The 25,283-nt window shown below is 43.3% G+C and overlaps 1 protein-coding gene across 1 annotated transcript in view; it reads left to right on the top strand.

Moving 5' to 3' along the window:
• The window catches only part of LOC126151010 (uncharacterized), a 237,291-nt gene that overhangs the window by 143,383 nt on the left and 68,625 nt on the right, over nt 1–25,283 (top strand). Inside the window, exons 5-6 of the mRNA XM_049915914.1 lie at nt 14,174–14,265; nt 14,320–14,530. Coding sequence (XP_049771871.1) covers nt 14,174–14,265; nt 14,320–14,530 — 303 coding nt within the window. The remainder of the gene's footprint in view (nt 1–14,173; nt 14,266–14,319; nt 14,531–25,283) is intronic.

The raw sequence follows: 25,283 nt of genomic DNA, 5'->3' as shown, positions 1-25,283 counted from the left end.
TTTATACATCATTACAAAGAGTATTTAAAAAGTTTTTTTTTCACTCAAAAACAAGTTCAGAGATGTTCAATATGGCCCCCTCCAGACACTCGAGCAATATCAACCCGATACTCCAACTCGTTCCAAACTCTCTGTAGCATATCAGGCGTAACAGTTTGGATAGCTGCTGTTATTTCTCGTTTAAAATCATCAATGGTGGCTGGGAGAGGTGGCCGAAACACCATATCCTTAACATACTCCCATAAGAAAAAATCGCAGGGGGTAAGATCAGGGCTTGTTGGAGGCCAGTGATGAAGTGCTCTGTCACGGGCTGCCTGCACAAACACCCATTCTCTGTAAACTGTTTATACCAACGTTTAATACTCTACCTATCAGGAGGTTTAACACCATACTTCGTTCGAAATGCACGCTGAACAACTGTCGTCGATTCACTTCTGCTGTACTCAATAACACAAAAAGCTTTCTGTTGAGCGGTCGCCATCTTAGCATCAACTGACGCTGACGTCTAGTCAACAGCGCCTCAAGCGAACAAATGTACAACTAAATGAAACTTTATAGCTCCCTTAATTCGCCGACAGATAGTGCTTAGCTCTGCCTTTTGTCGTTGCAGAGTTTTAAATTCCTAAAGTTGTGGTATTCTTTTTGAATCACCCTGTATATTCCATACGCTCGTACCTTCGTTAACAGTCTGCAATGGGGCACCGTGTCAAATACTTTCCGGAAATCGATTAATATGGAACCTGCCTTTTTCCCTTCATCTATAGTTCGCAGTTTATCATGCGAGAAAAGGACAAGTTGAGTTTCGCACGAGCGATGCTTTCTAAAACTGGTTCACTTTGGTGAAGTGTTCCTTTCGATGCGCTCCTCCGTGGACGACCCACCCCTGGCGAACGTCTTATTGAAACTGCAGCAGCGTGACTGATTTGCCCACCGTTCACAATTTGAGTCCTGCATCTACATCCGACGAGCTCATTTCCAGCACAAATTACTTCATAATTTAGTTTCAGATAAAGGACGGAAATTTTTCCCCGCCGTCGAGCCCGGGGGATGCGCGCGGAGGGCGGAGGTCGGCAGTAGTAGTCAGCCAGCGGGTGCCCGGGGGAGCAGCAGGGTGCGGCCGAGACCGACCGCACCGTGCTCACTGTTTACCACCTGTGCCTTCACGAGCTGCAGGCAGCTCGCTGCGGGACATCACTTGATTCACTTTACTGTTCTTCAATAAAATTCTTCAGGGTATCCGACCGCATCGTCATAATTTAAAATGCGCCAACGTTTCGGCCAGCGTTGCAGCTAGCCTTCGTCAGGGCCTTACGTTAAACTGCTAAATGAAACACACTTGGTTCCTTAAATACCTGCACGAGAAAACCGTGTCGTTACTTTATTGGCTGTAAAAAGAGGAGGAGGAGGGGTGAAATGTATGCTTTATTGGTGTTTCCTTTATTATCTGTCATTGGCTGAAATAGCTGTTTTCTATTGGTCTTTATATTAATCCACCCCATTGGAGGAGACGGACGAATAGCGAACAGGTGATGGCTGTGACGTCACACTGTTTACATGCTGTCCAGAAGCCGGCTGCGGCGTGCCATTGCTTTGTGTGCTCGCGACCACTACTGCGGCTCTCCGCGTGTCTGCATGGGCCGCCACGGCTCTGCCGCCGCTCCGTAGCCCTGCTATTGCAGGCAGCCAAGACCTCGGAAGCTTGTACCCGTCCTCTCTATTCATGTTGGCGGGTCTTTGGCTATTTCTATCGCCTCTCTAATCTTTCTTTTGAAAGTGAGAGCCTGTTTCGCCAGGACGCGGGCTTCTTGAAAAAATATTGGTTTCCCGCACTCGTCTCGGTGTTCCGCCACTGCTGACTTAGTGTGTTGTTTCAGGCGGATATATCTTTCATGTTCCGAGAGCCTTGTGCTAATCGGACGTCCCGTCTCACCTATGTAGACTAATCCACACGCACAACCAATTTCATACACGCCAGCTGTGTGTAGTTTGTCAACTGCATCCTTGGTAGAACCGAGCATGTCTGATACTTTGTTTCTGCTTCGGAAAATTGGTTTGATGTCGGCTTTTCGTAGAATTTTGCCAATACGTTCGGTGACCCCTTGTACATATGGTAACACAGCAATGCTCTGTGCCTCCTTCTCCTCTTCCCTATTAGTCTTCTCCCTTGTCGACATGGTGCTGTCTATCGTCTGCTTCCCATAGCCATTAGTTCCGAAGATGGACCTGAGGCGTTCAAGTTCTGTCTTCAGGTGTTCTTCGTCGCTTATCCTTTACGCTCTCTTCGTTAGCGTGTGCAGGGCGGACTTCTTCTGCGTGGGGTGATGGTGGGAGGAGGCGTGAAGGTACCTGTCCGTACTGGTGGGTTTCCTGTACACTTTGTGGCCAAGTTTACCATCAGGTTTTCGATAAACTTCCACGTCGAGAAAAGGCAGCACCCCATTCTTCTCTGTTTCCATTGTAAACTGAATTTTCCTATGCTGTTGGTTAAGGTGCTTGTGGAAGTTCTGTAACTCCTCTTCTCCGTGGGGCCAGATGACGAAAGTATCATCGACATAGCGAAGCCAACAATTTGGACGTAATGGTGCGGACTGGAGGGCTGTTTCCTCAAATGCCTCCATGAAGATTTCTGCTGCGATAGGCGATAGGGGTGAGCCCATAGCTACACCGTCAATTTGTTCATAAAATTGACCTCTCCACTCGAAATAGGTGGTCGTCAGACAGTGGCGCACAAGCTCACATATATTATGACGATGCGGTCTGATACCCTGAAGAATTTTATTGAAGATGACAACGCCCGCGGAAGCCTACGCTTACACTTTACTGTTATTTACCTTACCTTTTGTTTCTGTTACTTCTACCGGTAGGCCTGCACATGGCTCAGGAAGTACACACTGAGCCATTAATTTTTAACGACATGTTCAAGGAGTCAAAATTAGAGAATAGCAAGCACACATTTGACCCAAACAAATGCATATATCGATGTATTCAAAGAAGTGAGTGGATTATTTCAAAATACGAACGATAAAGAAAATATGAATAGGGGAAGCATGTTTCTCAATCTCTTAACGATGTTTTGTTGAGTCATTCTTTAAAAAATGCATTTATATCGATTGAAGTTTTAATAGACCTTTCAAAAACTACACCAACGACAAAAAATCGCAACACTAAAAGGAGATATGCGGCATAAACGGAAGTTGGTAGGCATGTTACGACATCTGAAACATCATGTCTACTCAGATTTGCCCGCATCTCGTAGTCGTGCGGTAGCGTTCTCGCTTCCCACGCCCGGGTTCCCGTGTTCGATTCCCGGCGGGGTCAGGGATTTTCTCTGCCTCGTGATGGCTGGGTGTTGTGTGCCGTCCTTAGTTTAGTTAGGTTTAAGTAGTTCAAAGTTCTAGGGGGCTGATGACCATAGATGTTAAGTCCCATAGTGCTCAGAGCCATTTGAACCATTTTTGATGTTTGTCTACTCAGATTTCACACCAGTTACGTAAGAGTTGCGCTAGTAGCGCTACAATGAGGATGCTGCTCAGGTTTGCTTTAAACACAGGCTGTAACTGTCTTGAGCTTTACCTACATTTGAGATTGGACACTGTGAATTGATGGTGGTCAAGAATGGAAGTAAGGTGACAAAGACGCCGTTATCAACACGTCAAAAAGTTTTAACGAGGTTATGCAGTAGGGCTACGAGAAGCTGGATCTTCCTCCTGCGATACTGCAGAAAGATCTGGCAGGACTGTATCCATCGCACGTGCTTGCTGGCAGCTGTTGTCACGAGGATGTACCGTTGCAAGAAGACTGGTCTCAGGACGGTCACGTCGCACCACCGACTACACAGACCATCGTGTTCGATGTGGGGCTCTGGCGCATCGTGCAGCGTCTGAAGCAGCACGCTGAGCAGCAGTTGGTACCACAGCTACGCAACGAACTGGTACAAATCGCTTACGTCAGGGACACCTGCGAACCAGAAACTCTGTAGCGTATAATCCACAGATCCCAAACACGGTCATTTACCACTTCACTGCACTCAAGCGAGACCTCATTTGGAGGGCATAGTCGAGGTCAGCTGTATTTTCTGACGAAAGCTGGTTCTGCTTCGGTGCCAGTGACGGACATATATTGGATAGAAGGAGAAGGAGTTCAGTTATGGGCCTGCAATCAACCTGCCAGCGTGCTAGACACTTGGACGCACTCATCGAGCTATGGTTTGGTGTGCGATTTCATATAACAGCAAGGATACTCTCGTGGTTATCCCACTCACCCCGACTTCATAACTGTATGTCTATCTGTTGATTCGACTTGTCGTGCTGGCACTCATCAACAGCACTCCACGGGTTGATTTCCAACGGGATAACGCTCGCCTACATTTTGCTGTTGTAATCCAACTTACTCTACAGAGTATCAACATGTTGCATTTACCTGCTCGATCAACGGAACAGTCCCCAATCGAGGACATATGAGACGTCATCCGATAACTCCAGCGTCATCCGTAAGCAGCATTAACTGTCCTTGTATTGACCACCATGGAACTCCATGCCACAATCTGACACCCGACACTTGCACAACAAAATGCATGCGCACTTGCATGCTCGCATTCAGCAGTCTGCCGGCTACACGAGTTATTAATGAACCAGAATGTAACATTTGAAATTGATTATCTCACCTTTACATTAACCTGTGATGTTGCAATGTTAATCGCTTAAATACATTCAAGTGCAAAGGAAACAGGCAGAATACGGCTCTACGGTCGGCGACGCCCATACAAGGCAACAACTGTCTGGCGCAGTTGTTAGATCGGTTACTGCTGCTACAATGCTTATCAAGGTATAAGTGAGGTTGAACGTGGTGTTATAGTCGGCGCACGAGCGATGGGACACAGTATCTTCGAGGTATCGATGGGGAATTACCCGTATGAGCATTTCACGAGTGTACCGTGACTATCAGAAATCCCGTAAAACATCAAATCCCCGACATCACTGCGTCCCGAAAAAGATCCTGCACGACCAACGACAACTGAATAGAATCGTTCAACGTGATAGACGTGCAATCCTTCCGCAGATTGCTCCAGATTTCAATGATGTGCCATTAAGTGTCAGCGTGCGAACTACTAAACGAAACATCATCAATGTGGGATTTCGGAGCCGAAGGCCCACTCGTGTATCCTTGATGACTCCAGGACACAAAGCCTTAGTCTCGCCCGGACCCATCAACACTGAAATTGGTCTGTTGATGACAGGGAACATGTTGCCTGGTCGGACAAGTCTCGTTTCAAACTATATCGAGCGGATGGACGTGTAGGGTTATCGAGGCAACCTCACGAATCCATGGACTCTGCATGTCAGCAGGGGACTGTTCAGGCTGGTGGAGGCTCTGTAATGGTGTGAGGTGTGTGCAGCTGGCGTGATATGGGACCCCTGATACGTCTAGATACGACTCTGACAGGTGGCAGGTACGTAAGCAACCTGTGTGATTACCTGCATGCATTCATCTCCACTGTGCATTCAGACGGACAATGCGAACAGGACCCTATACATCCAGAATTGCTACAGATTGGTTCTGGGAACACTATCATGAGCTTAAATATTTCCGTCGGCCACAAAACTGGCCAGACATGAATATTATTGAGCATATCTGGGATGCCTTGCAACGTACTCTTCAGAACCCTCTCGTGCTCTTACGGATTTATGGACAGCCGTGCAGGATTCATGGTGTCAGTTCCCTCCAGCTCTACTTCAGACATTAGTCGAGTCCATGCCACGTCGTGTTGAGGCTCTTCTGCGTGCTCGCGGGGCCCCTCCACCATATTAGGCAGTTGCACCAGTTTCTTTGTACCTTCAGTGTATGTTACCTAGACAAAATATTCCCGAAATTTCATTACACTATATTAGTTACTTTTTGGTCATTTGAATTTTTTTCTGTCAATGAATATTTTACGTAACCGTCATTTTATAGACGAAGATAAAGTAAAAATTCATCCAGTATTATGTTTCTCACTCTAAATCAAGTTACCGATTATGTATCTCCAGTATAATAACCCTCTGTGTCAGGCGCAGTTATGGAAAACGACACAAGCTTTTAAAAGACCTTCAGAAAAATCAGGATTCTAGTTCAAAAATATTAGGGAAATTTCTCCATTTCTTGGTCAATGTTAGGAAGATACATTCTATGTTCCTTCGGGCTCTGGGAAGACGATAACTGAAGCTTCGCTTGCTATGTTTCAAGTATCGTATTTAACTAGTGAGGGGAATGATAAGCAATCCGCTTAGCCTTTTAGTTAACTGATAAATACTTGACAAGGTGGGGTCATTATGTCAACTCCAAATTTAATCGTGCACCTTCACATGTTTCAGCCCTCTGATAATCTCGTTATTAATCAAAAGTGACTAGTATCATGCGGGTGCATTCGTTACCATTTGTGGACTAAAACAGTGAATACTTTCATAGCGTTTGTTGTATGAATATCCTACAAACCATGTTTGACCTTGTGGCGCACTGAACAATGGAAAATTCCAATAACATTATGTTCAAAAGGAGAATCAATCCGACCATTAATACTAAATTAGTGGTGGAGAAACACATCACACTAACCACAAGAGAGGGGCGTGCATTTAGGGTGTGGAAAGAAAAATTGAGAAGCGATAGTCCATTGTGTTTCTGAACTACGTGCACAGTTTGGAGAAATGACTGAGTCGTGGGACAGTACATGAAAGAAAATTAATTCCGCCCGCTAGAAACAGAAGAACCTTTACTTGTCTCGCAGCAGTCCCTAGTTATTGACTTCCAGCCACGTGATCCACCAGATAAAAGCAGTGGCATGTAATGGGAAAACTTACTTTATTTTATTTTATTATTTTCTAAGCTTCAGCAGATCAGCACCTTAAGGTCTTTTCTTATATCTGACCAGGAAAAGTCGGTAATTTATAGAAAAACAACAGTCAATCACTTCCACAGCGCGTTGAGGAGTGAAAGAGGCACTAAGAAAATCGCCGGAACCGCAGGACTGCTACGGTCGCAGGTTCGAATCCTGCCTCGGGCATGGATGTGTGTGATGTCCTTAGGTTAGTTAGGTTTAAGTAGTTCTGAGTTCTAGGGGACTGATGACCTAAGATGGTAAGTCCCATAGTGCTCAGAGCCATTTGAACCATTTTGAACTAAGAAAATCGTCTTATGAATTCACTAAACTGACCTATGGCCACGTGGTTCAGTGTACAAGGAATGGAGAATGAAATCATGCAATTAGATCGCTAATTTATTGGCAGTCTGTAATCGAACATCTCTGAAACATTTTGAACTGTGAAAGAAGCACCATGAAACAACATACAGGGCGTTCCCGTAAGAGAGTGGAAAAATGTAACAGAACATAGAGAATGCTCTACTGAACAATTCGAGATAGGAAGCCTGGGGTGGAAGAGGCCAGTTTAAGGACATATGGAAGTAAACTTGTCTACCGCTTTCTCTTGAATTACTATTTTCCAGTTTACTTACAACTAACTTGCTTACAAGTTTACACTACTGTGCTGTTTATTTACACGTATGGATTCGTTCTTTATTTCCTGCGAGGAAACAAGGAGTACGAACCTGATTACCAGGAAGTCATGATGCAAGTTTTTATTGCTTACTTGTCCATAATATGATTAAGTTGTATCGTATTTACATTGCCCCATGACAGAATGTACTATGTGTTGTGTCTAAACAAGACAGCCTAGACACAATGAGAGGAAGCCGAAAGGCACGCGCTTAAACTCACGCAGGTTGGCGTGAGGTCTGAAACAGGATACGTAATGTTAGGTCGTAGCAAATGTAGCTGAAGGCTATGCTAACTATCGTCTCGGCAAATGAGAGCGTAATTCTCAGTGAACCATGGCTAGCAACGTCGGCTGTACAACTGGGCTGAGTGCTAGGATCTGTCTCTAGACCTGCCGTGTGGCGGCGCTCGGTCTGCCATCACTGACAGTGGCGACACGCGGGTCCGTCGTGTACTAGCGGACCGCGGCCGATTTAAAGGCTACCACCTAGCAAGTGTGGTGTCTGGCGGCGACACCACACTATGAATCAACGACAGACCCATTCATTACTCAGTGCTACTCAGAAACGTTCACAACAATACGATAGAGCAGTACCGGTACAGTATTTCCTGGTCGCTGAATTGGAAGGGGAGATCCTATCCCACGGCCTGCGAGGTCATCTGACCTGAATCCCCTTCATTATTTCCTATGGGAACATCTAAAGTGTGATTCGAAACACAGTAGGAATATTTGTCAGTTTGCATCAGAATCTTGTTCGCCGATGTCATGCTTGCATTGAGATTGATGGCGTATTTGCATTTAACTGTAACCAATGGAAATAAAAAAGTGGACAGTACTGTGAATTTATTCGTATTATCTCCTTAAGTTGGCTTCTCCGCCCCCACGTTCCCCACCTCAAATTGTTCAGTGGAGCATCCTTTATGTCCTGTCAAATATTTGCACGCTCTTCCGGAAACACCCTGTGTACTCATTTTATAGAATGATTATGGAGACCTATGTCCATATAGTTCGGCACACGCAGAAAATTGAAACGCAATTAGATCGTTAGTTTGTAGGAAGTGAATAACTGGCCAGTGACCCCATGGTGCAGTATACAAAGGAAGTGGCATGAAATCAGAGATTACTTCATTTACAGACAAATAACAGGCAGCGCACGCCGGTTTGAAGTAAACGACCGTGTGCCAGTGTAACATTACGAGTCAAGATAGCTGTAACGGAAATTGAATAGCGTAAAGTTATCATTAAAAACGCACGCCGCGCGATTTAATTGAATAGCGTAAAGTTATCATTAAAAACGCACGCCGCACGATTTGTGACGATTTCGTTGGTCATAATAGTAGTAACATGCTTTTGAATACAATTAAAATATAACGGCGATACCTGTTTAGTGTTATTGGAAACAATATGTAGTAAATTAATGAGTAAGGTAGCCGATCCTATAAGAAGAGGTGAAATTGGGCATATTAAGGTGTTTTGCTTTATGTCGACTAAGCCGATTATACGGCGTCTTTTTTTTCGTTTACTCTTAAAAAAAAAAACAAATAAGTAACGAAGTGCTAATTGTGCGTTGTGAAAAATATAGGGGCGAATTTTAAATAGCTACAGTGTATAATCAGACTAACAAATGGACATTCAGTTACGCGAAATAGCGGACAGCGAAGTGTGGTCATTAAATTGAGTACACCTACAGGGCGGTCAATTCCGGGATAAGTCTATTCGCATCTCACGAGGGACGCGGTATTGAGACCAGTTTTTTTCTTATTATATCACGGAGAGTGGGCTTCAATTTATAAAAAGGAGAAAAGCTGTATCATTATCATTGACTGTTGGTGTTAAGCAAACAAAACTGTTCATCAAAGGGTTTCGGTGAATGAGTGGTGAATGCGAAATGAAACTGTGAACGAAGTTATGTTAAATAAAGCAGCAGAGACAAGACAGTTTGGTCGTATCTGTTATTATTCCATCAACCGTAACATTTCTTCTCGTTGTACGAAGCCTTTATAGACGATCGTTATGCCAATTTGCTTTGAAGGGATCTCGTTACGAGTTAAGTTTTGGGGACCTGGTCAACAGGGGATAGTTAGTAGATCTTAACTACTGCAGCTATTCTGGAATCAGGTGCTACCGTGACCGTTGTGTGTTGTTAATGGCTTAAGGTCATCATATCTCATGCTCTAAGATCGACGCGCCTTTCCTCTTGGTATAACGGTGTCTCACGGTAACAACGACAACGCCGACGGCGAAGGAAGATACGGTAGACCAGGTATATTGCCGCGGTTGATTTCCCCGCCTCCTGACAGGCATTTTGTACGGAGGTTGTGCTGTGGCCACGAGAGGGGGCGTCGTAGACACGTGACGGCTGCGAGCGCCTCCGTGGCGGGGCTAGTAGCGAGGAAGGTCGGCGGAGCTGCCTGTTTCTGCACGGAGACCAACGAGCGAGTGCTGAGCAGAACCGTGTGCACGGTTTCCGAGCGAGGCTCACGAGAAAAACGGGCCCCACAACGAACTTGTGTCGTCACACTAGTTGGTTTGTTTGAGATACATGGCGAATGCTCAGGTACGTCCGGGGCCAAACGGAAAATCAAGATGTCACTGAAAAGGTACCCTTTAACGTTGTCATGTTTTAAAGAAATCGCGTGTCTATTTACAGGCGCTGCTACGAAGTGGTAAACTGTTGAAAAGTAATGCCTCACTCTCCGCCGAAAATGATCGCAAGACGGTCATGGCCCATATTTTATTTCCCTTTGACCTCGATACCAGGAAGATGGCCTGTTTTGGATCTGTGAGCTAGACGTCTCTACAGACTGCATGGGGTGCGGCAACTTTCTGGATGCAACAGCCTAGTGTTGCTGTTGGTGTTATTTTGTGGCCAGACAGACAACAATCCCAGTGGGGGTGGAGAAAGGGGCTTTTCCATATCGAGAAGAACACTATCTGATTGGTTTTGCAGCTCATGGTTGCACACTGGTGACTTTGTGGTTTATACACTGCACTATGTGTCTTTTGTACTGTGCACTGGGTGCGTTCGCCAACCGCAAATGTTATTGTGTAACAAGTTGTGGTTTTTTACTAACAGCACTTAGGACTGCTTTGTTTCCTGCAACAAGAGCAGTTCTTTTTGTTTCCTATGTGCTGCGTGATTAATTGTATTAATCACTGAAATATTGTTTCAATGACACACTGACTGTAACCGCTTACTCGTTCAACAGCGATAATCAATTGTCTATGCTATTTTATAAGAATTTGTTAAGATATATGTGGAAGCAGTTTGGTAGAGTGCTGTGTGTAGTCTGTTGCGTTTACTGTTCATCGCAGTAGTCGTAGTATGTCAATGTGTTGTCGTGGCTTATGTTCTTAATAAAGTCTAAAACTTGTATTTCCAGCTATAAATGTTTTGTTACTGATGTTATGTCACATATTGTGACTGTTTATGCCCAAGAGCCCAGCAATTACTGAAATTGTTCTTTGGTTCTGTAAATTAGGGCATAATTAGGAATTTAATTTTTTACTTCATGGAAGATATTTCTGTATTGATTGTGGGGAGCCCTACTTAATGATCTTTAAAAGCTACAGAAATATTTTCTTCTGTTGAAAGTATATGACTATTATGTTATCAGAAGTATTTTGATGTTAATATAAAGTAAGTGTTGAACTGAGCTCCACATTAACACAACCCCCTGCCCAAACAACACTCCACCTAAGTTCTGTGCTACAACAATCCTCTAATTCAAGCATTTAGATAGCACTCGGAAACACGTATGGACAGATATACCTACTCCTCGCACTTGTATTCTAACATACGGGATTGTTTTTCCTACTTATTTGCATTAAGTTACATTTTTATACATTTAGATCTAGCTGCCATTCGTCACACCAAGTAGGAAGTCTGTCTAATTCATCCTGCATCTTACAGTCACTAAATGACGGTAATTTCGTGTGGTGTACAGCGTTATCGCAACTGCTGCTCACCCTATCTCTGGCGTCAATTACGTTGTAGAGACCGAGCTCTGTCGCACTTCCCAGGGGCACTCTTGACGATAACCGTGACCGCGATGAACAATCATCGTTCCAGAGAATGTAGTGGGTTCTATTACTTGGAAAGCCTTAGAGCCACTCACGCACCTGATAACCTATTGCAAATGCTCGGACGTTTTTTAGCAGTCTGCAGTGGGGCACTATGTCAAAAGCTTGCGGAAAATGTAAAAAAACGAAATCTGTTTGTTAGCCTTCATCTATCGTTCGCAGGATACCGGAATGCTGAATTTCGCGCTAGCGATGTCCTCCTAAGCCGTGTTCGTTTTTTAGACAGAAGCCGTCCTGCGTAAAGGAAATCTATATCATAAGAACTCTACTGCGGAAACAGGATCGCAGAACCTGGTACAGCTTGCAGCACAGTATTTAACGTGGTTATAGACCTGTCATAAGCTACTCCTTAAGATATATAATCTTACGTTACGAATTTAACACAATAGGTAACATATTACAGTGAGGAACAGTGTGTATGTTGAGGCAACGGAACTGACGGAGCCGAGGTTCAAATGGCTCTAAGCACTACACGGACTACGTTCATCCAGTATTTGAGAAACAAATACCCACTACTTGTGACAAAGTTTTCACATAATTTCAAATCTTCACGAAATTTTTTGTCCCTGTCACCTGAAACAAAATCACGAAAAGGAAAAAGTTTGTCACTTAGTAAATTTTCGCTCTTTATGCAAACTTCAACATCAATCATGACGTTTTAATTTATTACTTCTTTACTACTAACACTGTACGCAACACAGTTTGCATATAGTGTCTACATATCACACTCCATCCAGACCAGCAATACAAATCAAAAATGCAATACTTGAGAAAAACTGACTACGAGAACAGCTATATGTCCATATTGCTGTTGTACGGAATATAATGGAATTTGAATTTTCTCATTTTGATAAGACCGAAGGATCGATCCATTTTACTTGCTGAAAAGGTACACTAGCCACCATTTCATAAATATTTTTTTTGGTGCTGATTTTTATCCACATGAGAACTTGGCGTGAGATACAACGTAAAACTAACACGCTTCATAACATAAAGATTCTTATGGCCCGAAGAAGACGGCAAGGTCTGTCGAAACAGGTTGTTTTAAATGAAAAAAGTATATATTAGAGGTTGACTGATGTACGATTTTGGCATATAATGGAATTTATTGAAAAATATGTGGTTGAAACATAAAGCAAGCTTATACTATTTCAGTATACCATCTATAGAATTCTATAATTCGATATTCCTGAGTTATCGTATTTTTGAGGTATGTCACTCTTTTTCCCAGATTTCGATGTAGCACTGAATGTGTGTGCAAAATTACATCATTGCAGGATACATACTTCAGGAGATAAAACGTCATAAACATTAAGATGCGTGAGAAATTACCTTGTGCTGAAATGGAGCGCTCATTACATAGAGGATATTCTTCTAGTGTTTGATAACGAGAGTACTTAGCGACTTCCAACAAAACTTAAGCATAAATTCAGAACTTTTGTGAACTTTTGCTCGCTTAAATGCTTAACGACAAATATCTAGTGCAGTAACTCATTTGGAATCGGACGTTTCAGGTCATGTTATGCATGCGAGTTCAATTCTATACGTCGAAAGAGATTCAAATGGCTCTAAGTACTATGGGCCTTAACATCTGAGGTCATCAGTCCCCGAGACTCAGAATTACTTAAACCTAACTAACCTAAGGACATCACATACATCCATTCCCGAGGCAGGATTCGAACCTGCGACCGTAGCAGCAGCGCGGTCCCGGACTGAAGTGCCTACAATCGCTCGGCCACAACGGCCGGCTAGGACGGCAAACGGGCCGACTTGGAGCAGGAGAGGCACCACAGGTCATTTTAATTTCCATTGTCTATACTTTTACAAATAAACTCGTAAGACTTTGTCAGCATGACTAGGAAGGATTGAGGAATCACACTCATAGCAGGGGAAGTTCAAAACCATAAAAAATAATTTTTTTTACATGTGAAATTTCATCATTGTTTCACGTACTATTGGCTGCATTTGTTGCTGTAGGTACACTTTTCTTCATAAGTAAGTGAGAATCTTCGATGTATTTTGCACAGCATGGAAGCCATACTATCATGTGTATGAAACTGTAGAATTTATTTAATTTATGAAAAAGTGAATGAGGTGTTAATTTTAAACTTCATGTTTAGAAAAAACTAAAATTTTATAGTTATGTCAATTTTTACCACAGTTTTTAATAGATTTGGAACATTTTACAGTTTCATACGCCTGTAAGTAAGGATTGTATTCTGTGCAAAATTCGTCGAAGAATCTCTCTCACTTATAACGAAAAGTGTACTTATAGCAACAAATTCAGCCAATAGTAAAAAAAAATATTTCGTTATGCTTTTGAAGTTCCACTGCTATGAGTGTGAATCCTGAATCCTTCCTGGTCTTGCTGACAAAGTTTTATGAATGTATTTGTAAAAGTATAGATAGTGGAAATTAAAATGTCTTGCGGTGCCTCTCCTGCTCGAAGTCGGCTCGTTTGACGTCCTACCCCACCCCCTTCCCCCATCCCGTAAAGTAAAGAATCAGGGATTGACCGGTTTGTCATACGAGCCTAAGTGTGGACGCGTTGTGTTGCTGTGCAGACGACGGCGAGGCCGGCGTGGAGGAGGACGCAGCAGGTGGAGTCGGCGGCGGCGGTGGCGGCGGCGGTGGCGGCGGCGGGGAGGCCATGTCGGACGAGGGCGGCGGGGGAGGCGGCGCGGGCGGCGGGGGCGGCGGCCAGCAGGTGGAGGCGGCGCTGGGCAGCGCGGTGACGCTGCAGTGCCCGGGCGGCGCGTGCTGGCGGCGCTACGGCGAGGCGGTGGGCGCAGGCCCGCAGCTGTCTCTGGAGCGCGTGCTCTACCAGGAGGCGGGCGTCTACCGCTGCGAGCCGGACCGCCGCGCGCAGGGGCTGCTCGACCGCCGCCGCGCCGCGCTCAGCGTCCGCCTCAACGTCACCGGTCAGTGCAGCAGCGCGACACCCCCAAAAACTCACAGAAAACTTCCCACTTCAAAACTTGGTCCGTTACAGGACTCCGTATGTGGTCCTCGAGTCACACTGTTGTCATACTCTTCCCAAACACGTTGGAGGCGATGGACTCTCCCGTAGCTGTGATCCACTTGCGTAGTTCAACTTCAAATCTTGGTCCGTTACAGGACTCCGTATGTGGTCCTTGAGTCACACTGTTTTCATTGTTGTTGTTGTTGTGGTCTTCAGTCCTGAGACTGGTTTGATGCAGCTCTCCATGCTACTCTATCCTGCGCAAGCTTCTTCATCTCCCAGTACCTACTGCAACCTACATCCTTCTGAATCTGCTTAGTGTATTCATCTCTTGGTCTCCCCCTACGATTTTTACCCTCCACGCTGCCCTCCAATACTAAATTGGTGATCCCTTGATGCCTCAGAACATGTCCTACCAACCGATCCCTTCTTCTGGTCAAGTTGTGCCACAAACTTCTCTTCTCCCCAATCCTATTCAATACTTCCTCATTAGTTATGTGGTCCACCCATCTTATCTTCAGCATTCTTCTGTAGCACCACATTTCGAAAGCTTCTATTCTCTTCTTGTCCATACTATTTACCGTCCATGTTTCACTTCCATACATGGCTACACTCCATACAAATACTTTCAGAAATGACTTCCTGACACTTAAATCTATACTCGATGTTAACAAATTTCTCTTCTTCAGAAACGCTTTCCTTGTCATTGCCAGTCTACATTTTATATCCTCTCTACTTCGACCATCATCAGTTATTTTGCTTCCCAAACAGCAAAACTCCTTTACTACTTTAAGTGTCTCATTTCCTAATCTAATACCCTCAACAGCACCCGACTTAATTCGACTACATTCCATTATTCTCGTTTTGCTTTTGTTGATATTCATCTTATATCCTCCCTTCAAGACACCATACATACCGTTCAACTGCTCTTCCAAGTCCTTTGCTGTCTCTGACAGAATTACAATGTCATCGGCGAGCCTCAAAGTTTTTATTTCTTCTCCATGGGTTGTTGTCATACTCTTCCCAAACACGTCGGATGCGATGGACTCTCCCGTAGCTGTGATCCACTTGCGTAGTTGTGGCAAGGACTGTGGCAAGGGTCCGATGAGCACTTTCTCACTGACATTACCCCGTAAAGGAAATCACAACAGTTTAAGTCTTCTGCCTGTGTTGGCTACCTCCACTCCACCTCGTCATCAGCATCCACACGGTCTTACTCCCCGTATGTGTTCCCGAACAGCCAGCTGAGATGCTGCACCACCCTGTTGAGAGAATTGACGCTGAAGCCACCAGGAAAACATGTCGAGGTAGCAAACGCCTGCGAGGATTCTCTCCACGAAAAAGACAGTGATGTAAAACTTCTCTCTCGACATTGCGAAACAAAGTGACTTTTCGCGAATGTCTTCCATGGTCAGCGACGAAATGCGGGTTTTCTGTTCTCCATAAACGAACATGGGACCTACTACTTTTAGAGATGGTGTAAAACGTCGATTCGTCATTACGATGTGGTACAAAAGAAAAGAAAGGAATTATTTTTCAAACGCTACATATTTTCAAATTGTTTTCAAAACAACCTTATCTCCTTCAAAATTCTTTCCATTGCAACTAATAAATCTGTGCCATCGGTGCTTCCATCGCTCGAAACATATTTCGTAGTCATGTTTAGAAATGGCTGACAGTTCCTGCATCGTTTTTACTTGGCTTCTTTAATACCGTCAAATTGGTGTCATGCCCCTTTTCATGTCTGGAAATAAGAAAAAGTTGCACGGAGCCAGGGCAGGCGACTAAGGTGCGTAGGATAGCTGAACCACGCCACTTTTAGCCTAAAACTGTCTAACAGAATGGCTGTGTACCCAGGGGCATTGTTGTGGTGGAATAACCGGTCTTCTGTCTGCTACAAACCGGGTCATCTTGGAAGAACGCTGTTGTGCAATCTTCTTAAAAGTTCCAAATAAAACGTTTGATTGACAGTCTGAGCTGGGGGAACAAACAGTGAATAAACTACAACCTTTTCATCAAAAAAGCAAATCAGTATTGTTTTGATGATTGATTTGACCTGACGACAGTAATTTGGTTGGGGTGACGATGACGTTTTCCATCGACTTGACTGTTGCTTTGCTTCTGGTTCGTAACCATAGCAACAACGACTCATCACCATTACCGGTAATGAAATTTGACAGAAATTTGGAACAGTTTAAAGCTGTTGTCTGAAAGCTCGACATGTTTCAACTCGACGTTCCTTTTGATCCTGTCAGAATCCGAGGAACAAACTTGGCAGCAACCCTTTTCATTCCCAAATCACCCGTTAAAATTCGCTGAGGGGAGCTCCAGGATAACCCACTAATCTCTGATAGTTGATCAATTGTCTGTCGAAGGTTGTGGGCACAAGCTCTCAAATTTTTTAGATATTTTCGTCGATTGAGGCAGTTGACTGACTTCCAGAACGAGGTTTGTCATCAATCGACATATCACCGTTTTTAAACCGAGTAAACCATTCGTACATTTGAATTTTTCGCATAGCGTCATCTCGGTTAGCTGTTTTCAACTTTATAAGATTTTCAGCACCATTTTTACCGAGTAGAAAACCAAATTTCACAGCTACACGTCGTTCACTTAAACTTGTCGCAATAAAAAACGAAACAAGAACAAAAGAGCTCTAGCACAAACAATCACTGCAGATGAGCAGAACAAGCCACGTCGACAACAAAGGCGGGACTGTACCGGCAGAGAGTTGCGCTGTACACGGCTAGCGGCAGAAATGCGTACTACACTAGCTCCGCCCACAGCATTGTTACTCCGGTTTTTGCGTACCCCGTTGTAAAAATTAACTGTCTGACATTGCGTTGCCACTCTCCATACTTGCCAACATCTTGTCAAAGAACTCAGATCGTGTTGCATAATCTGGTCACGAGTGCCTGGGCCAACTACTACCGTCTCATATTCAAACGCTTACGGGAGAGACCCCTATTTGCTCGACGTACTGGCTTCTGTGGGCCTCGTTGATACTCGGCTCGAACGAGATCAACAGTCAGCTCCGACACAGAACACCGACCACTACTTTTGCCTCTCAAATGCTTCCTTTCACTTGACATTGTTTGTAACAGCCATAAATACAAATACCATATTGAGTGCCTGTGTTCTTGAGAAGAACGATGCAGTCAAACTTATCCGCCGATACCAGGCAGCGACGTTAAATTATAATGTCCTCCGTTGTACGGGAATTTCACAATGTGTGAATGAGTACAGGTCGTGACGCAGGAATGACGACATATGTATTTTGGGTCTGGCCGTGAGTCGTGCACGGATAGCCAAAGTGGTTAAAGGCGACCTGTCGCATAAAACGAGAAATCCGGGTTCGAGTGCCAGTCTAGCACAGATTTTGACTGTCGTCATTCCCTTATACAACTGATGATTGTTCGCATTCGCAACTGCCAATAAATTTCATGTATAAATACAAATGCTGGTGCTTGCCCCTGGTGAAATTGTGCACAAAATATTCTTAGAGCAGTAGATACCCACAGCATTGTTGCTAACTGAGATAACACACCAGCTCTACTGGTTTGACGTAGTAGCCATAAAAACTTCCAGACGCACTCCCTTAGCAGATAGAAGTTTGAAATGAATTAGTTGTACTGTGCCATTTCTATGAGGTTTTTGAACTTGCAGTGTTCTTTCGTGAACACTCAGCCTGTCTACAGATGCTAGCCACATTGTTACACCTGACTCCTGCTACACTACATCTGTCTTGGCCTCTGCAGGCACCGCGTTGCCACACAGTGAGATGGATGTAGCTGAACAACTGCATTACATATGCATATAAAACCCGAAGGGTTGACTGGAGCCTTGATCCGCTATTAAGACGCTAGGGGCTGATATTAAAAACGTCAGTCACTGGAGATCAGTTTTGTTATTGTTTCAGGCAGTGAACCCTGTTGACGAATTCGCTATATTGAGCAACACTAAACTTGTATCAATTGAACAACGTTCACTGCTGACCTACACGACTGGATGCACAGCCAAGTGAGTTAATTGCCATAGTCACTGCGCTTCGACTTAAGATAATAACTGTACGACTTACATACACCGTATTTCTTATAGAAGGTTCCGCATTGTAAAGAGGGAGGAAAATAGTCAGAAGCGACTACTCAGACTTCTTCAAGAAAGAGAGAAACGTAGAGGTGCCATAATTATCTTTATAACCAGTATAGTAGACATAGAGAACAAATCGTTCGGTGACTGATATTTCGCATTCGTAAGTTTTAAAACCAGTTTGTTCAGTATTAAAGAATTGATCGATAGAGAGAGCTGCAAGGTATATATTTTCATTGTCTGCTTAGGTATATTTGTCACCAACCTATATGCTAATTTGTCCACCACACAGTGATTTACTGAGAATATTCGTCTTCGAGGTGGTAGACATTTGTTTTCCATAGACCTGTATACACTATTACACATACATAAATATGAGGACTTTCACTTTGATGTAGTCTCCTATCATCAATATCTTCATTTTGAACATTAAAAAATGTTGCCGGAGGCGAGAAGAAAAAGCAGGTTCGCCTTTGATTCGAGCACCGTACCATTGGCAACTTGATTCATACGTATCGCTAAGCCCCTGCGCTACCGAGAAATGGGTACATTCAATTGCTGCCCAATAAACATGATATAGCTAAGCGATTTACAAGTGCTTACTGTTTCTATTCATTGACGCGCATTCGTCTGTTACAGCACATTAAGTACATAGTCAGTAGTTAACATTTTTATGCACCAGGCATAAACGAACACTATTGCCTTGTGGAACACACTGCCCGCCCCATGTTGTTCCCTTTAGCGACTACCTTCACATGGGCTTCTGTAAGACTGCGTGTTGTAGACGTTTTGTACAATAACATATATATTAATTTTAATCTTATAACTGTAATTATTGTTTTTATTTTCCTTATCCTTTTGTTTTATCATTATAACTTACTATGAAGAGGACTTACGGTCAAATAAGGCAGAAGAGATAGATAACATTCCATCAGAATTTCTACAATCATTGGGGGAAGTGGCAACAAAACGACTATTCACGTTGGTGTGTAGAATATATGAGTCTGGCTATATACCATCTGACTTTCGGAAAAGCATCATCCACACAATTCCGAAGACGGCAATTGCTGACAAGTGCGAGAATTATCGCACAATCAGGTTAACTGCTCACGCATCGAAGCTGCTTACAAGAATAATATACAGAAGAATGGAAAAGAAAATTGAGAATGTGCTAGATGACGACCGGTTTGGGTTTAGGAAAAGTAAAGAGACGAGAGAGGCAATTCTGACGTTACGGCTAATAATGGAAGCAAGGCTAAAGAAAAATAAAGACACTTTCATGGGATTTGTCGACCTGGAAAAAGCGTGCGACAATATAAAATGGTGCAAGCTGTTCGAGATTCTGAAAAAAGTAGGGGTAAGCTATAGGAAGCGACGGGTCATATACAATATGTACAACAACCAAGAGGGAATAATAAGAGTGGACGATCAAGAACGAAGTGCTCGTATTAAGAAGGGTGTAAGAGAAGGCTGAAGCCTTTCGCCCCTACTCTTCAATCTGTACATCGAGGAAGCAATGATGGAAATAAAAAAAAGGTTCAGGAGGGGAATTAAAATACAAGGTGAAAGGATATCAATGATACGATTCGCTGATGACATTGCTATCCTGAGTGAAAGTGAAGAAGAATTAAATTATCTGCTGAACGGAATGAACAGTCTAATGAGTACACAGTATGGTTTGAGAGTAAATCGGAGAAAGACGAAGGTAATGAGAAGTAGTAGAAATGAGATCAGCGAGAAACTTAACGTCAGGATTGATGGTCACGAAGTCAATGAAGTTAAGAAATTCTGCTACCTAGGCAGTAAAATAACCAATGACGGACGGAGCAAGGAGGACATCAAAAGCAGACTCGCTATGGCAAAAAAGGCATTTCTGGCCAAGAGAAGTCTACTGATATCTAATACCGACCTTAATTTGAGGAAGAAATTTCTGAGGATGTACGTCTGGAGTACAGCATTGTATGGTAGTGAAACATGGACTGTGGGAAAACCGGAACAGAAGAGAATCGAAGCATTTGAGATGTGGTGCTATAGAGGAATGTTGAAAATTAGATGGACTAATAAGGTAAGGAATGAGGAGGTTCTACGCAGAATCGGAGAGGAAAGGAATATGTGGAAAACACTGATAAGGAGAAGGGACAGGATGGTAGGTCATCTGCTAAGACATGAGGGAATGACTTCCATGGTACGAGAGGGAGCTGTAGAGGGCAAATAATTGAGGACGTAGGTTGCAAGTGGTACTCTGAGATGAAGAGGTTAGCACAGGAAAGGAATTCGTGGCGGGCCGCATCAAATCAGTCAGTAGACTGATGGAAAAAAAAAAAGGCTTTTGCATGTGAGTGCGTTGAAGTATGCTGTCACGTGACACTGCCTGGCATTCTTTATAGCTATATTTTCATAATGCCAGTAGTTCTAACTAATTTATTTTACCAACTACCGACCTGTGCATCATGGTGGTTGGGTGTGATTTGCTCCGTGTTGTTTTCATTTTAATTCTGCCGCTATATGTATTTTTCTTGCAGTTTGCAACTATCTTTGTGATATCATACCCAGTTTTCTTTCGTTTTAGCAACCAAGCGAACAGAAGATGAGCTAAAAGATGGTCGAAACCGGTCATCGAAGAAAATAAAAAATGACCTAGATGGTATTTATCTTTATACATTGGAAGTGGTCATGGTGTCCTGTCCACACAATGTTTTCAATTATGAGTCTCAGCTGTAAGCTGTAACGTCCAATGTGCAAAATAATAATCCAACCAGAGGTTTCATACGGAGATGAGAGATGAGTTAAGCAACATATTAACCCTACGACTGCAGATCTGTAAGCAGGTTACGTCGAATACAAGCAGCAATCCTCTGTCGGTTGGGAAATGTGAAGAGATAACAGGTTACAGATAGGGCGAGAAAAGTCAGCATTCCCTGGTGGAGCATGCAGAGGCAAAATGGTAACCAAAGAAGGGTGTCAGATGCCACAGTGGGAGTCTGTGGGGGTGGGAGTGTGGCGGAAATGGGAAATAGGGAATAGAAAATGAGAGGAGAAGGGGAAAGAGACCAGAGAGTGGTGACGTTGATCTGCACGTTGTGCCATAGTGTACTTCACTTTGCTCTTGGCCATAGTTTCATGGTTGCCGTGGCTGGTTTCACAAGTAACCTGACCTGTGATGGGGTCCTGAACGCCCCACTGTGCGCGTTTATTGTGCCCATACCGAAACAATTTCGGTCCTCATTGACCAAAACCTCCAACCTATTGCTCAAAAGCTAGCCCCTTTTAAAGGTACCAACCCCTTCCCCCACCGACTCTCCACCATCCCCACCCCTTTACCTCCTAGAACCTTAGTCATCACTGTTGACACCACTTTCCAAAACACCAAAATCCCTCATGCTCATGGTCTGGCTCTTACTGAACACTACCTCTCCTAACATCCTGAATTCAAATCCACTGCCACATTTCTGATACGCTGTACTAACTTTATCCTAACACACAAATACTTGTCCTTTGAAGGGAAGGAATACAAATAACTCTGTGGGAAACCCATGGGCTCCTGTGTGGCATCCTGCTGCGCCAGATGTATATGGAGTATCTAGAGGAAACCTTCTGAGTCTCCCAAAATCCAAGTCCCCGATCTGTTTCAGCTTCATCGATAAAATATTCATTATCTAGACTTAGGGCGATGACATACAAGCCTCTTCCATTCTCATCACCTGGTTATCCTCAACGCAGTGTACCACCTTTCTCGACACTGACCTCCTTCCTCATGACATGATCCACACCTCTGTCCACACTAAACTGACCAATTACCAACAGTACCTACACTTCGACAGCTGCCATCCGTTCCATAGAACAAAAAAACTGTCTGCCATCCGGAGGCAGCCTGACAATAACTCCAATATTCAGTATGATGAAGGTTGTGATGTTACAAAATAAAAGTGATGTTGTTATTCAATGGAAAGTTGGAAATTGAGATTTAGCTTACTGTTTTATCAATCACAATTGGCGTAAGAATCATGGATTGACCATTGTCATAAAATATTGCATTATGAGATGTGAATAGTTTTTACTTGCAGTTTCGCGTGGCTTGAGGCAGTCACAACTAGCGTGCTATTGATTAAGAAATTGCGTTATCGTCTTTCTAATTACTTCATGATCGTAGATACGATCATACCCGGTTGTGAAGTTATTGTTATGACAAAACAATTTCCTAAGGGACCAGAAAGTTCTTAAGGGCGCAAAAACAACTGTAACATCACACAAAAGGGAAATTCAATATTAAAGCTGATGCAAGAAGACGATAAAACAGTTTTCTTTTTATCAATGTAACACGCACATTGGACTGTTGATCTTGGTGCCTGTAATATTAGCAAAATGCATAATTAAAATGAAAATAATACTGAGGAGATAATAGGAATGAGCACTGCTAAATGATTCAGTATTCCCAGAACAAATATTTATTATAACTAAAACCTATATCGTACCTTAAGCTTAGTACTACAATGACGGTAGATTTTTATGTCCGTATCATGTCCATTGAGCGCTCTTTTATATAGCCATTGTCTTCTTTGAGTCACTCGTGCGTCGTCACGGTAAGTTATAACAGTTCTTTACACTTCACTCAAACTTAGACATAACACGTTTTTATACATTTAGTAAAAATTAGATCAGACTGCCACAAATCTGCGTCCGTCTTACTTGAGAAAAACAGTACAAGTCTTTTTAGCGCTCAAGGCTTCATTTGTTCTCCAGCGAACAAAATAGTGAAGGATCGCATATCTATCAGTATTTTTCTGTTTATATTGCCACCCAAAGACGACGAATTACATTATTTGGAAAATTCCACCGTCGCCATGCGACGCCTCATTATACATTAATCATTATTTATAAACAAGTATTTGCCTTCTGGCTGAAAGTATTAACTACTCGTATTTTCTGTTTTAATGAAGTCAAAAATAGCGAATATCACAAGGCTTCACAAAGGCCTTGACACACAGGCACTGTCCCCCATATCTCATTCATAAACAGGATTTGGGACGTATCTCCATATGTCCCCAATCTTCCTACCATCCCCAAGAACCAGGTACACAAGAGTCCTGGTTTTTCAGCCAGTATTACTCTAGTCTGGAACAGTTGAATCACATCATTCACCAGGTCTTTGGTTATCTATCATCATGCCCTGAAATGAGGGCACACTACTCAAGTTACTTCCCACCATTCCTGAACTGGTGTTCCATCACCCTCTCAACTTCCACAACATACTAGACCCTCCTTAAGTCAAAATCTCAATGCCTTACCACAGGGATCACACACCTGTGACAGACCCAGGTGCAAGAGCTCCTCAATGCACCCACCCATCACTTCCTACTCCAGTTCTGTCACAGGCTTATCCTGTCTCACTGAGGGCCACTCTACCTGTGAAACTAGTCATTTCATATACTGGCTGGGCTGCAGTCATAGCACAGTTTTTATAATCCTATGACTACCAACCAAGTGTCCACCAACTGTAGCCAAGAGCTCCATGGCACAACATATAGCTGAACATTACATGCTTGATTTAAATGGCTGCTTCAAAACCAGGGCCATGTGCGTTCTCTCCTCCACCACCAACTATTCTGAACTGTCTGGATGGGATTTATCCTCACAACATATTATCCACACCCAAAATTATCCTGGCCACAACTGATGGTAACCTACTATTCCCACACTCTTTACCAAACAGTTTTCATCCCCTTGTCCTACACTTACTCCAGGTTTACATCCATTCATTCTAATTATGCATCACTACTCTGCCCCTCTCCTTTCCCAGTCCCCATTTCCACCCTCCCCCACAGGCTCCCAACAGTGCACCTGGTAACCTTGTGTGGCTCTCATTTAGTTACTGCATACTCTACCGCATAGCACCTATTCCTCTCCCTCAACCTGTACCCTTCAATATCTCCTCCTTGTGACACGACTGAATTGTGGCCAGAGCGGCCAGAGACAGCAGTCATGTTCGTGATATGTGCTTACTTGTGTGAATGTACGTGTTTCCGTTTCTTTTTTGAAGAAAGCTCTGTCTGGGACCTGAATGTTTAACAGCCTTTTTGTTGTGTCTGTCTGCATCTTAACACCTTGTCTCTACAATGAGTATCAATCTATCCAATTCACAATACAGTTGATTTTCTCCACTTTTTTTTTGTTTGAACAAAACTCAAATTTTTGTATGAACTAAACTGCTTGCAATAGGATATGTTGTTGCGAGAATTTGCAGCTTGTAATATTATTTATTCCTGAGCACTGAATCGCATACGCCTGGAGAGGTAGTTTCCAGAGCTTGCCAATAATGTACTCTGTTTCACGTGCAGTGTGATGGTGAGCCCTGGTTGCGTCCTTTCATGGTGATTTTTGTCGGAAGTTGTTTACATGAAGGAAGAAACACACAATTACTAAATTTGTGTTGTAAATTGCTATTCTTTACTTTGATTTTTCAGCAGCAACTGTTGACACAAAACCAATACCAACTGCACAACCGTGATCAAACATGCTAGACATTTTTTTTTAATCTTGTCATGAGTACCATTTTTCCTTTAAGACTTGGGTCTTTCTTGCACCATAGACATTCGCCACCATATGTTAGTTTAGGATAATTGCCT

This window comes from Schistocerca cancellata, chromosome 2 (genome assembly GCF_023864275.1).
Source record: "Schistocerca cancellata isolate TAMUIC-IGC-003103 chromosome 2, iqSchCanc2.1, whole genome shotgun sequence".
Classification (NCBI taxonomy): Eukaryota; Metazoa; Arthropoda; class Insecta; order Orthoptera; family Acrididae; genus Schistocerca; species Schistocerca cancellata.
The sequence above is the reverse complement of the archived record's forward strand: the minus strand, read 5'-3'. Positions and strand labels throughout refer to the sequence as shown.